The sequence below is a fragment of the Astatotilapia calliptera genome, chromosome 11, assembly GCF_900246225.1.
Source record: "Astatotilapia calliptera chromosome 11, fAstCal1.2, whole genome shotgun sequence".
Taxonomy (NCBI): Eukaryota; Metazoa; Chordata; class Actinopteri; order Cichliformes; family Cichlidae; genus Astatotilapia; species Astatotilapia calliptera.
Window position 1 is genome coordinate 24,331,786 of NC_039312.1, and position 13,355 is coordinate 24,345,140.

The 13,355-nt window shown below is 39.9% G+C and overlaps 2 protein-coding genes across 3 annotated transcripts; both read right to left on the bottom strand.

The window, feature by feature from the left end:
• Positions 1-3,669: 3,669 nt before the first annotated feature.
• Positions 3,670-7,076, bottom strand: LOC113032145 (uncharacterized). 2 transcript variants are annotated; one of them, XM_026184832.1, is made up of 6 exons: positions 6,478-7,076; positions 5,167-6,209; positions 4,981-5,050; positions 4,398-4,572; positions 4,103-4,268; positions 3,670-3,952 (listed from the first exon to the last, which is right to left on the bottom strand). In XM_026184832.1, the coding sequence occupies exons 1-5, from the start codon at positions 6,677-6,679 to the stop codon at positions 4,103-4,105; spliced, it is 1,656 nt and encodes a 551-aa protein (XP_026040617.1). In that variant the 5' UTR covers positions 6,680-7,076; the 3' UTR covers positions 3,670-3,952. The 2 variants fall into 2 exon arrangements, with proteins under 2 accessions (XP_026040617.1, XP_026040618.1); XM_026184833.1 differs by lacking the exons at positions 3,670-3,952; positions 4,103-4,268 and having other exon boundaries at positions 4,510-4,572; positions 4,994-5,050.
• Positions 7,077-10,171: 3,095 nt separating this feature from the next.
• Positions 10,172-11,772, bottom strand: LOC113031984 (trypsin-2-like). Its single transcript, XM_026184589.1, has 5 exons — positions 11,709-11,772; positions 11,460-11,613; positions 11,115-11,374; positions 10,622-10,755; positions 10,172-10,500 (listed from the first exon to the last, which is right to left on the bottom strand). Exons 1-5 carry the CDS (start codon positions 11,746-11,748, stop codon positions 10,348-10,350), a joined length of 741 nt encoding a protein of 246 aa, XP_026040374.1. The 5' UTR covers positions 11,749-11,772; the 3' UTR covers positions 10,172-10,347.
• Positions 11,773-13,355: the final 1,583 nt, after the last annotated feature.

Genomic DNA, 13,355 nt, shown 5'->3' on the forward strand with positions numbered 1-13,355 from the left:
GTCTTGTATTAGAGGTTTAACCTGGTGGTGGTGTAATGGTGTGGCACACTTTGAGCCCTTTAGTGCATTTGTTACCATTAAAATCAATCTAGTCTTAGCAAGATGTAACTAATGAAGTGGCTCGAATTTTAAACTTAGGAGTCCAGAGTCAAAAACATAACCAGTCAAATGGACCATGACAGTTGAAAGGTTTCTCCCTCTTCTTCGTAAACACACAGACGCATCTAAATGCTGATTTCACACTTTTTTCACACTTTTTTTTCACATTTTTAAAATTTGTTCTAAAACCCTCTCAGTATTTTAGTAAATATGCCAAGAACTTCATCTGCAATATAGAGTCAGATTCTCACACATCATTAAAGGATGGATGTTTGCTTTGGTTGTTGCACATTAATGATTCCATTTCATTTTCCTGCATTTGAATTGTGAATAAGTTAATTATAAATGAATATGCAAAATGATTTTTAAAAAGGACTTTGAATTTTACATTCTGCCATTAATTTACTAATCAGTCTTCGTCTCATATTCCATTTAATCTTCTCATGTCTGTCACACCACAATCCTGGAAAGAGCACTAATTTCTGTGAAGAGCGCATTAGAAATATTCCTGTACAACTGTCCACTGGTTTTGGAGTGATGGTTTGTCTGATCTGACACAATCATCAACTCAGGACAAGTGAATGATGGCTGTCTATTCTCTGCTTCTGCTGACCTTTCATAGACAAATTCTGTGTGTGTGTGTGTGGATGAATTGTGTCAAACAAGCCAGTTTAAAAAGTAGAGTTAACTACAGTGCTTGTTTTTTTAACCTTCAGGTCCTTTTCTTTTGATGCTTTTAGACCATCAATAAAAACCCTTTAATAGCAGCACACGTTGCCTCAGTTCTTTAAAAATTACAAATAATTAAAAAAAAAAGAAAACACTATATAGCTCTAAAATTTAGAGCTATATAGAGCAAATGCTCTAAAAGGAGTCGGGAACAACTCTGAACGTTCTGCTTTTGACCGAAACGATCTGTCAGGGGTCTGTGACCCAGAATTTATTGAGTTTATTTTGTATTTTTGATTTCTTATGTTATATATATATATATATATATATATATATATATATATATATATTGGAAATATGTTAAGTTGTTGTGTTATTAGTTAGGATTTATCCATCCATTCCCGCTTATCCTTTTTCAGGGTCGTGGAGGGTGCTGGAGCCTATCCCAGCTGTCATAGGGGGAGAGGCAGGGTACACCCTGGACAGGTCGCCAGTCTGTCGCAGGGCTAACACTCGCACTCACATTCACACCTATGGGCAATTTGGATTATCCAATTAACCTATCCCCACAAGACGCATGTCTTTGGACGGTGGGAGGAAGCCGGAGTACCCGGAGAGAACCCACGCAAACACGGGGAGAACATGCAAACTCCACACAGAAAGACCCTGGCCTGATGGTGGAATTGAACTCTTGAACCTTCGTGCTGTGCAGCTACAGTGCTAACCACCGTGCCACCGTGCTGTCCTTAGGATTAGTTAGGACGTAGTTGAGTTTTATTCTACTTTTTAATCTATGTTTCTTGATTTAAACGTTTTTTCCTGTCGTCTATGCAGTTTGTCTTGACGTCAGTGTTTTTCTTTCAGTTATGCCGGTGTGTTGGTGTCTCCCAGTGTTCCATGTTCTAATTGTCAAGCTTGTGTTGTCATGTCTACATCTCTCTTTGTTTCCTGTTTTTTGTTTTGTTTTTTGGTGGTGTTTCGATGTTCAAGGTGTTTCATTTTAATTTCACCTGTGGTGCCATGTTCATTTGTGTCAACTGTGCTTCCCCAGGTATTTCCACTTCCATAGCTGGACTGGCCATCGGGCATACCGGGCATTTTGTTTTTATGGACCGATCGTTTTATTTTTTTTTTATTTTTGGAAGGGTATAAATAATGAAAGGTGTTGGATTGGCCAATTGGTCATGATCGACTCTGGGCTGGACCAATTACAGCCGAGGAGGTCGGATGCACCCTCCCCCTTGTTTAGCAATCTTATAGACGAACTAAAGAAAATGGAGAACAAAAAAAGGAAAGGAGGTGCAGAAAAAATTAGGGCCAAAAAGAAACAAGCCCTTCAGGCAGACGCTGCCAAAGGTGTAAAAAATAACTGAATTGTTTGGCGGTAGCTATGGCATAGCTTCCACAGATTTAGCAACATCAGCAAGTGGTGGAGGCCAGCAGGTGGATGAGGGAAAGGGGAGGCAGGAGGAGCAGAGACCCGAGGCGGCCGCCGGTGTTCCAGATCAACTGGCGTTTAGATCAACTGGCGTTGGTCGAACAGATGTGTGGCAGTCTTGCGTTTCAGGAGCTGCTACCGACAAACCAGCAAAAAAACGCCAAATGTGTCATCTGTGACACTTGTGAGGTTGTCTCAAACACACTCCGTCAGTCTTGATGCTGTTGAACAACAAAATGTTTAAAAATGTGGCGAGTTTACCTGGTGATAAACTCATGCGCGACGCGATCGCGAAAACAGCAAACAAGTAACACCACGCCGTTGTTGTTCACAGGACAGCAAGAGTAAACGATCGGGAGACTCTTGTCGTCGTTATCGTTCCCCTCGCACGGTTTATTTCTCCGAATTCAGCGTTTTTGCTTCACAACTACAGCGTGCAGTTTACTTTGTGCACTAACATGGAGTCGAGTCAACCAGCGCCACCTCTGGCCAAGTGCCACAGCCTACAGCCAGATCAACCTGTGACACACATCTGCACCACGTTTGAATTCGTGTCATGCACATTTGTACCTTTCAATTGTGTCTGTTTGTGCGTCATGCAAATAAACCTTTGAAATGAATGAAATGATATCATGTATTTATTATCAGCCTACATTTGTACAAAATGCCAAATGACATACACATAAGAATCACCATCCTGATATCAATACTTTTGCCCATACGAAAAATGTCGTGAACACACTAATGTTTCACCAGTGTTGTAACATCACATGTCGTTAGCGTAGTCTGTCTGTGTCTTCCCTCTGCAAACAAACATGTTAGAGTTGGTTGTGATATACAGTCTGCATAAGTGTGGTCAATCTAATAAACATTTGTAAGGAGATGGCAGTTACTGTGAATGTACAGCAGTTACACAGTGATTAGTAATAAACAGTCAGACAATGACCCTGACAATCTCATTCAATCTTGCAGATTGCACCTTCTGTGGAAAGTGGTACCACACGGTGTGTGTGGACTTCCCCTGTGCACACTGTTAGACATTTTATTGTATTTTTACAGTAACTTACTGGCAACACTATTGCCAGTAAGTTACTGTAATTACTGATCTACAGTATCTTTACTGTTGTGATGTTTTACAGTTCAACCACTTTACTGTAAACATATATTACAGTATAACAGCTTTACTGTAAACGTGGTTTACAGTTAGAAAGACTTACCGTGATTAAGTTTTATAGTATCACTGTACTGCAAATGTGGTTTATGGTATAACACTGTAATTGTGTACAGTATAATTTGTTTAGACTGTAATTGTGTTTTACAGCATATAAAATAATATTAACATTCATATTCAATATAAGAACATTTACAAAAAACAATATAATTCAATAAAGTAGTCTCAGAATAGTGAATTAAACCAACATTTATTGTTGATATTTTTTTTTAACAAGAAAAACATTTTTCAACTGAATAAAAACAATGCCAATAACCAAAATAAATAGAAGCGTACATGAAAACTACACAGTCCTTCACCTTTCTGTCTGATTTTTTTAAGGAAAACAGTTTTTCATTCCACTAAAAACAGGACAAACCCACCAGCATGAACATTAAATAAACTATTACAATTGTAAAACAAAACTCATTTACAAAATGTAATAATTATCAGTGGGTCCCAGGAAATAGAATGTGACATGGGATTTAGATTTCCGTTACCAGGATGGTCGGGTTCAGCGTAGTCTACATCACCACCTGTCAAAGACACATAATCAATATTCATGTTTGCTCAGGTTATTCACTTGTTCACATCTGTCTGAGATCATTCATACTGTTGTATGGATGTGTGTACAGTATGTATATAATTATCAGCTATGTAAAAGATATTATCATCTCTGTTCTTACCTAGTTGGAAGTCCTCCATTCAAACTCAGAGAGCCGCTGGAGGAAGGTGGTGATCCGAGGGCTGATGCTTGTAACCTTCCTCTTTACGACACGACCTGTCTTGCGGCTTGTACCAAGTTTTGCAGGGCATTTTGTTCCCATGTCTGGATTGATCCTCACAAAGAACCTTTTAACAGAAAAAAGGCTGCTTTAATTTCAAAATTAAAACATACGTTACAGCAATCACCTATATGTTTCTGCAACTGTAGTCAAGCTATCACATATATTTCATTCTTAAATGGTGTAAAGTATTTACCTCTGTATCATCTCCAGTGTGATGGACGCTGACTCCTGATACTCAAGGTTGAAAACGTAGTATGACGCAAAGAAGACAGCAAGGGTGCTGGCAAAGTCATGCATCTGCTCAGGCTCATAAAATACCTTGCCCTCCAAACTGATCATCCAGCGGCTTGCAGACATGAAATTATTCCCTAAAAACAGACAAGAGTCCAATAAGACAATGTGCTCACCCTTACAAATAAGGTTTCCACAAGAATGCTGGATAGCAGGCCTCACACTGTACAAAAATAGAATGCACACGGTTTGCTGCTATTTCTCTTATTATTTATTATCTAATGAAAATTATGATCAATTACAGGAAAAAACTGCCTTATGTCTTTGCATTTTGGCCTGTGCTGAAGTGTTAGGCTGTTTTTTCCTGTTGGTCATTGTGTATAATAAATAATAAGAGAAACAGCAGCAAACTGTGTGTATTCTATTTTTATACAATATAAAACAGACAAACCCCTGTTAAGTAAGTTGTTGTGGGTACAAATACCACAATAATTACATAGATTTTTTACAAAAATATTACAACAGGATTGAAACTATTTACTTACCAAGCGCTATTACCCTTGGTGTGATGGGTAAGGTCATCTCTCTCTCAACAGACATCTTGGTGGAAAAAGCCTTTAAAACACAAAATGAACTGATTTGAATGATGATACCCAAAATCATTGAAATATTTTCCTTTGTTTATGTTGACAGTATTGAGAGTGCATGTGTAAAATTTTAAATATAATTACGTCAGCCAAGATGAAGATTGAGTCCTCTTTTTCTTTGAAGTACTTCATCAGAAGGAGGATGGCTGCTGTGGCGATCTGGTTGTGGTTCAGCTTTGCACTGTCGCACTCACGTAGCAGATGTTCAATCTCCTTGTTCCACTGAAGTCTCTGGCTTTGAAAGAAGTTCAAAATTCTCCTTCCTTTCGTAAGAAGGGCTTCACTGAGACGTGTCTCTACCTCAATATCTGTGAGTGTGTGGAAGTGAGTGCAGAGGCCTCTTTTAGTAAAAAGAAATGGCCAATGCTCTTGAACCTCACATAAGGTGGGGGCAGGCCAAGAATTAAGCATGTGCCTCTGGTAAATATAAGTCAAAGACATATAAGTATTTACATCTGTTGTTTCAATTGCTTGAGGACCTGCTGATCTGAAGACAGTTGACATAGTCTGTCTTTTTGTCTCCAAAGTTTCACTCGTTTCTCCTTCTGGTAGGGTTGTGGGTTGCCAGTTGATGCAACCATAGCTATCAAGTTCAGATCTCCCCCTTTTGATGGCAACATCACCCTCATTGTTTTCCCTGGTAGACCTTTTCCTTGGCTGCCGGATTCTGCTGCTGACATTGTCTCTATTTACATGTTCAACTCTTGTTTTAAGCTGTTTGAGTAGGGAATAATAACCACAGCCTAATTGCTCACCTTCTGCAGTCTTATCTGCAAAGGTAGCGGGATACTTAGATACAATAGCTCTAGCTACCTCCCCACAAGCAGCTCTGTTAGGGTTGGGGCAGTGTACTCGCATTCCTTCTACAACAGTCCTAATCATTATTCTCCTGTCTTCTGGGTGAGCCATTCCACCAGTTGCCAAGGCCTGTGAAAGTCTTGTTGGCATCTTCTCCCAGGGAACTGAAAAATTGCTGATCCAGGAGGTGTTGCTTACATTTGGTTGTGTGGAAGGGAGTTGACCTGATGCTTGTGCAGAACAGAGTGAATTACCCTGTAGTGGCATTTGCACAGTTGTTGAGCAGGTGGTTTCAGGTTCCTTTGGGTTGTTTGAAGAGCCAGACTCCACTTGGTCGTCGATATTCACACACACACATAAACACAGCAGAACAATTCCACATTAACTATGTACAGATGGGTTTTTTGGAGTATTTATTGAGTAATACTCTTATATAAGACACAAAAGCAAGAGTGTTGGAGAAATAATACCAATGGCAATGAAAGCTAGTTTTAGTTTTGAAAGCTATAACAATTTCAAAATAACTCTCAAAATAACTAATTTACAACTATTTTCAAGATAGGACTGCAACCATTTATGACATTAATGCATTCTCACCTTTTCTGAATACTTGAACAAGTCTTCGACTTTGAATTGGTGTCAAGAAAGGCTTGATATCATCAGGCTCAACAAACAGGAGATCTTCTCTGTTTCTAACACCAATAATGTCTGTCAGGTGCTCAATAACTGCCCTCTTTGTCTCTTCATGCAGGTCAGGTAATGCCAGGTTAATTTCATGATGTAGGCTGCCACTGTCCATATCTGCAATGAATTAAGAGGATGATATTGAATGATGCAAAGATACAACGGTTAAACCTGAAGCGATATACACTGGCAGAGGGTAGTAATCAAACAAACTGTCTGCTTGAACACATATGAATCTTTTTTCAGAATTGTGTAGACAGTGAAGTCCAAGGTTGATCAGTATCACAGATTGAAGGATGTCCAAAACAAAGTGTACTTGTTTGTGACTGATGAGGATCACTGAGATTTTTCCAAAGATGTGGCCACATTCATCATGACCCATAGCAACAACAAGCCCTTTGCAATATTTTGTTCCTTTGTAAACTACTGCTGATACCTCTGACGTTGTTTCTTTCATCAAGCCAGCTGTCCTGACAGACTCCTGAATTAGACCATTGTACAACTGCTCATCATATTCACTAGTTTCACCAACTGCTTGAACTGCTGGAGCAAACAATGGCCCACTGCTGAGGTACGCCTTCTGCAGAAGGCGACTACAAATGTTGTGGGTGCTAAATAAACAGAAACAAATGATCCCTGTTGTCTTTGCTTACTGATTGTTTTCAGTGTTGACAATCCACATTGCTGGCATTGCATCTTTCAACATGTTTGTGGGTAGATTTGGATGTACCAGGGGTAAGTGCAGCCACTCAGCCTCTACTCACTGTGATCATAGCAGCAGGTGCAGATGTGTCACAAGTTAATCTAGTAGTGGCCTATGGTCATGTGTTAGTGGTGGGAACAGTCATATCCACTCACTCTCACTGGCTGTTTATTACTAATCACTGTGTAACTGCTGTGAATTCACAGTAACTGCCGTCTCCTTACAAATCTTCATTAGATTAACCACACTTATACAGACTGTATATAACTCCAGCCATGTTGATGAATTGCCTATATTGGCTGGAAATATTCATTTTCAGGGAAAAGACACAGACAGACGATGCTTACAGGATGTGATGTGACAACACTAATGAAATATTGATGTGTCATATTTGTCCAAGGTGTATTTCATTGTTATGGAAAAAGAGAATATTAAAATCATGATGACCAATTGGAGTGGTGATTTCTATGACTTTGTGTATATAATTTGGAATTTTGTACAAATGTAGGCCAATAAGGAATATATGATATCATTTCATTCTTTCCAAAGGTTTATTTGCATGACGCACAAACAGACACAATTGAAAGGTACAAATGTGCATGACACGAATTCAAACGTGGTGCAGATGTGTGTCACAGGTTGATCTGGCTGTAGGCTGTGGCACTTGGCCAGAGGTGGCGCTGGTTGACTCGACTCCATGTTAGTGCACAAAGTAAACTGCACGCTGTAGTTGTGAAGCAAAAACGCTGAATTCGGAGAAATAAACCGTGCGAGGGGAACGATAACGACGACAAGAGTCTCCCGATCGTTTACTCTTGCTGTCCCGTGAACAACAACGGCATGGTGTTAATTGTTTGCTGTTTTCGCGATCGCGTCGCGCATGAGGATATCACCAGGTAAACTCGCCACATTTTTAAACATTTTGTTGTTCAACAGCATCAAGACTGACGGAGTGTGTTTGAGACAACCTCACAAGTGTCACAGATGACACATTTGGCGTTTTTTTGCTGGTTTGTCGGTAGGAGCTCCTGAAACGCAAGACTGCCACACATCTGTTCGACCAACGCCAGTTGATCTAAACGCCAGTTGATCTGGAACACCGGTCATAGTGGCAGACGAACTGAACTTAAGGTAAGAAGTTATGACCTGCTGTCTGTGTCAGATATAAACCAAGTTTAGTTGTAGTTTGTTTTCGTTGTGCTGACTTTTTACAGTCGCTTAGAATAACTGGTACTGCGTACTAGCTAGCATGACGGAGTTTATATACTGCTGGGCGGGTGCTATGAAGTTACTGATAGTAAATTTTATTTTATGCTTAAGGTTAGTTTCTCAAACTCCTCAAAATCTTAACAGATTGTGCCAATCCTTACATGTTGCACCAGGCTGATTTATCATCAAAAGTGGAGAAGTCTGTGACAGAGGAGACAGAAGAGCAGCAGAGAGAGATGGAGCGAGAGAGAGAAATAAAAGACCAGGAGAGAGAGATGGAGAGATGACTTTATGTCATCCATGAGGGATGCATTTGACATATGTTTCACATATTATAGCCCAACAAGTTACTTATAGCAATTTAAATACGAGCAATCAGTTTTTGGTAAATACCAGAAATCAGTTTTTGGCAGACAATCACTTTTTGGCACAACACCGGCTATTGCAGTTAATAATACAACAGCTTCTTGCCATTTTTTGTGTTTCTTTTTATCGCTGTGTAACTGAGTTCAATTGAAGGCCTGCATGCGCTAGTACCTCTTGCCACAAGTTCCCAGAATCCTTTGCGGTTTTACCCCTGAATGATGTCACATTTTTGGTGGGCCGGTCTCTAGTCAAAATGCCCGGGCCGATTTTTTGTCCCAGTCCAGCCCTGTCCACTTCCCTCATTTTCGCTCTGTGTTTTTAAGTCCTCTGTCTTCCTCTGTTCTTTGTCGGGTCGTTTGTTTGTCTTATTGTCAGGTCATGTCATGTCAGGTCACGTCACAGAGTTTTTGCTCGTACTCATGCTCATGTTTAAATTTTTTCACTTTTATGTTTTGCATGTTCCTGTTCAGGTTCATGTTCTTGTCTCTTGCTGTTGTTTTATAGCTGGTTTAGTTCTTTCCTAGTTTAAGTTTTAGTTTAGTTTCGCCCTTGTTTCGCTTTGCCTTGTTTCTTTTGTTTTTGGACATCAGTCTTCTGTGTCTGCTTTTCGGTCCGTAAACACACCGGCGTACCCCGCCATGACAGGATCTAGTGCTGTACTGATGTACTCATGGCTTTTCTGCACCTTATATCTATGATCATTAATTGCTTTTTTTCTTTCTTCTTTTTTTTAATATAGTATATAACAATTATGTAAATAAGTTTGTTTTTTATGCTGTTTAGGCAACAAATATTTGGGAGAAAAAAATGCATCCCCAAAATAAGCGGCCAGGAGGTAAAGCTTGTCCAAGCATCTGCACACTTTAACATTAACTATGACTTTTTTCAAAGGTCCATGTTTTGAAAAGACACTTTGGAAAAATGCCTTATATCTTCAACTACAGGTCTTCATGAAATCTCCTTGTGTGTTTCTGCCACCAGATCTTCTGTTGAAGTAAACACTTCTTATAAAACTTTCGATCTTACGTGCTGCACAATAATTTTCAATATTTAGTATTTACTGTTATATTCACATAGGGGGTGGGGGAGTACAACTTCTGACAAAACCGCATCAAAAGCATGCATAAATAAGTTGAATATAAAAACTGTTTCCATTGTTGAATGAAGCAACTTTATGTGTTGAGTTTTGCATCAGTCACTCATGATTGTAAAAGGGTAGCCACACTTTGACACAATAATTACATTTTTTTAATATGAGACATTACAGAAATGTCTTATAGTAAGACATTTGCCAAAGTGGCAGAAACATTACAAATAAATACAAACATATTGATGCAGAATAGCTGATTTTATTTATTGTGCCCTCAGATTGGTTTTTCCTTGTGACTCTGTCTTAGCCTGCTGCTTTTCTTTCTGACACTACCCACAACCACCTCCGTTCTCTGTCTCCTTCAATTTCAATCTCTCTGTTTTCCCTTCTCTCGTGAAGTTCTAGAGATGACAGTCTAGCTGTATCGAGAAATAGTGTCATTGATCCAGGAAACCAGAGAGCAGACTTTGGTGTAGACACCTGGAAGGTTGGGCTCAGCACAGCCCACCCCCCAAGAGATGATTCCCTGCAGCTCCCCATTACACACCAGAGGGCCACCAGAGTCCCCCTGAGCAGGGGAGAGGAAGCGTAAGAAGAGAGCAGGGTTTGTTCATCATCTCATCTCATTAAGGTTTACTAATGAGTATACTATTCAATGGTATACTATTCAAGTAACTGGGTAAAAATACCTGACAAGCATCCTTGCCCCCTTCCAGGTATCCAGCACACATCATGCTCTCAGTAATCCTTCCAGGGTAGGAGTTCTCACAGTCGTTGTCAGACAGAATTGGGACTTCTACACAATGTAGCTCATATGAAAATTCTGCAGTTGAGAGAAAGGAGAGGGGATTGTTATCTTTACTAAAGTATTCAGAGCATCTGTGTGCATCACAACCACATCATGCTTGCATGCCAACAATAACTGGCCTCTGAAACTGGTGTAAAATAAGTGCTCTGCATTCATTTTTTATTGTTTAGAGTCATCACATTAAGCCAAAAACAAGATTTCTACAGAAAAGATTTCTTAATTATTGAAGGCTTTAGTTCAAATGTCTTCATATCTATGAAACGTTTTAACTATATTTTTTAAATTTACCAAGGTTTGTGAGAAAATTCTTAATATGTTGCCAAAAGCAAGTCGATTTTTCAAAACCTTTTTTGTCAAAATCAGGTGGGCCTTACCTTGACCAGGGAATGTCTGCCCCCATCCAGATGCTGTGCACATATCCCCAGGTGTGGGGCAGGCTTTGGGTAAAGCAATAGGCTTGACGTACTCGTCCACAGTAACAGGGTATTTCAGTTTCATCAGCATGATGTCATAGTCTAGGGTAAAGTAATCAAAACTCTCATGTGTGTAGATGTCGTCAATTGGCATATACTGCTCTGTGCCCTCAGTATACCAGATTGTATGTTCACCCACAATGGCAACATGGGTAGAGGGTCTGAAAAGCAAGCAACAATTAAATTATTACAGTTCTCTTAGACACACATAGCAAGAATTTTAAGATACAAGAAGTCGGTACAAACATTTTCCAGCAGTGGGCAGCAGAAATGACCCACTGGTTGTTAATGAGAGCACCGCCGCAAAAGTGGTAGCCCTCATTGAGGGATACTTGCCAGGGTTGAGAATGAGCTGGACACTCGTAACCCCCCACAATCTTGTCATCCAAAGGGACTGCAGCTGTAATATAAAGGAAATACAACAAAGTTCTACTCATCAAAGTTAAAAATCTGTGTTACTCTAAAATCTTTGAGCATGATGCAAATAGTCTTTACCTGCAGTGCCCAGGATCATGAAAACAATCAGACCAATCATCTTTTAGCTTGCTCAAGAGCAGACTGGATGCGACTGACCTGTTATTCACTGTATTTATACATCAGCTTCTCTGTGACCTTCCATCCACCCCTCGCCCTGGACACCTTCATTTTTCCATCCACCTACAAACCTGCCCACTAAAGTCAACAACATATCCCTTTTAAAAAAAACACAACTTTGTCTTATTTTTGACAGTCTTATTTGCATACCTTCTATTTATGTTGGTGACAGGTGCAGAAATGATTCCTCCCCCCCCCCTTTTTTTAAGCAACTATCAACTACTGTGTTTGTACATACTGCCATAATTCAGGAAAAACAAACAAATAAAACAAACAATGTAGGACTGCTTTTATTTTCTTGCTCCTGAGAGCACAGATGGTTTCTTTCTCACTTCATTTGGCTTTTATACAAACATGACCAAAAGCAGACCCAAACATTGACACGTTTGAGCATTTTCTATATTTTTTTAAACAGAACTATCATTCATAAAATGTTTTGACAGCAATCATGTCTGTAATAAAAGCCATTTCTCCAGCACAACTTTATATGTATTGTATTTTCTGCACAAAATAATGTTTAGAATTTTTTTTTCTTGAAGAAAGGACAAATCTTTCATATCTGACTTTAGTATCCAGGTAACAGATGTCGACATGTACGTACAGACTAGTTTTAGCAATTAGGGGGTTAATTCATTGAAATTTATACGATAATTAAAATGCCAGCATATAATTTTTGATTTGGGGTTCCGGAGTCTTACGATTTGCTTTATAAAATATTGCACATCATTACTGTCAGTAAGAATTTACAGGAAAGCTTCCATACGAGAGTTCAGGCTGTGAATGAAATACAGACTTTCAAGCTCAAGAAGTCTAAAGGACATTGCACACACACACACACGCACGCACACACACGCACGCATGCACACATCAAGGCCATTCACTCAATCACGCACACACACATACCCACCTGCAAATGACACACAAAGACCCCCACCCCCCTTCCCAAATGAAGCCAAGCAGATGCCCCACGGAATCAGCAGCAAAACTGGGATGCAGCCAGATGGGGATCCACCAGTGGACCCCCATCCCAGGCTGTAGCTTGCCAACAATGAGTGACCTATGTGAGAAGCTTAAACAGGTGTTAAATGTGGGGAGATAAGCGATTTGGATGAACACTTAGCACCAAGCGGTAAGAACAGAATGCAGAGATACAGACGGGGTCAACATAACCAGGCAAGAGAGGAGGAGCAGGAATAGTTGGAGCACACAGACTATTGCAATATGAGTCAGAGTGTGCCTAGGTGTCTTCTGGGCATTTGCCAGACACCATGAGACTGCTGACTCTGCTGAAGGTTGGATTTGCTGGTAAAAATACAGAGATACACACATACATACAATGTACATATCTCTGTTGTAATGACACAGATTTGAAATGAAATTCACTTCAACTGTTGTGCAACAGTGGCAGTTACTCGTAAAGATGGCAGGAGTGTGAACATCACCATACATGGCCTCACTGAACAGACTACCACATCAGTGATGGTGTGCTCATCAGCAAGCAGCACGTGCTCTCTGTTGCCCACTGTTGGTACAAGTAAGTACTCAGTG

What these genes read in the sequence shown, in the direction of transcription:
- LOC113031984 (XM_026184589.1), bottom strand. Translation starts at nt 11,748, where the DNA reads ATGATTGGTCTGATTGTTTTCATGATCCTGGGCACTGCAG. An exon ending in CATGATCCTGGGCACTGCAG is followed by an intron (nt 11,614 to 11,708) that starts GTAAAGACTATT and finishes TTTATATTACAG; the next exon opens with CTGCAGTCCCTTTGGATGAC. An exon ending in GCAGACATTCCCTGGTCAAG is followed by an intron (nt 10,756 to 11,114) that starts GTAAGGCCCACC and finishes TCTCAACTGCAG; the next exon opens with AATTTTCATATGAGCTACAT.
- LOC113032145 (XM_026184832.1), bottom strand. Translation starts at nt 6,679, where the DNA reads ATGGACAGTGGCAGCCTACATCATGAAATTAACCTGGCATTACCTGAC. An exon ending in TGTTCAAGTATTCAGAAAAG is followed by an intron (nt 6,210 to 6,477) that starts GTGAGAATGCAT and finishes TCGACGACCAAG; the next exon opens with TGGAGTCTGGCTCTTCAAAC. An exon ending in CAATCTTCATCTTGGCTGAC is followed by an intron (nt 5,051 to 5,166) that starts GTAATTATATTT and finishes TGTGTTTTAAAG; the next exon opens with GCTTTTTCCACCAAGATGTC.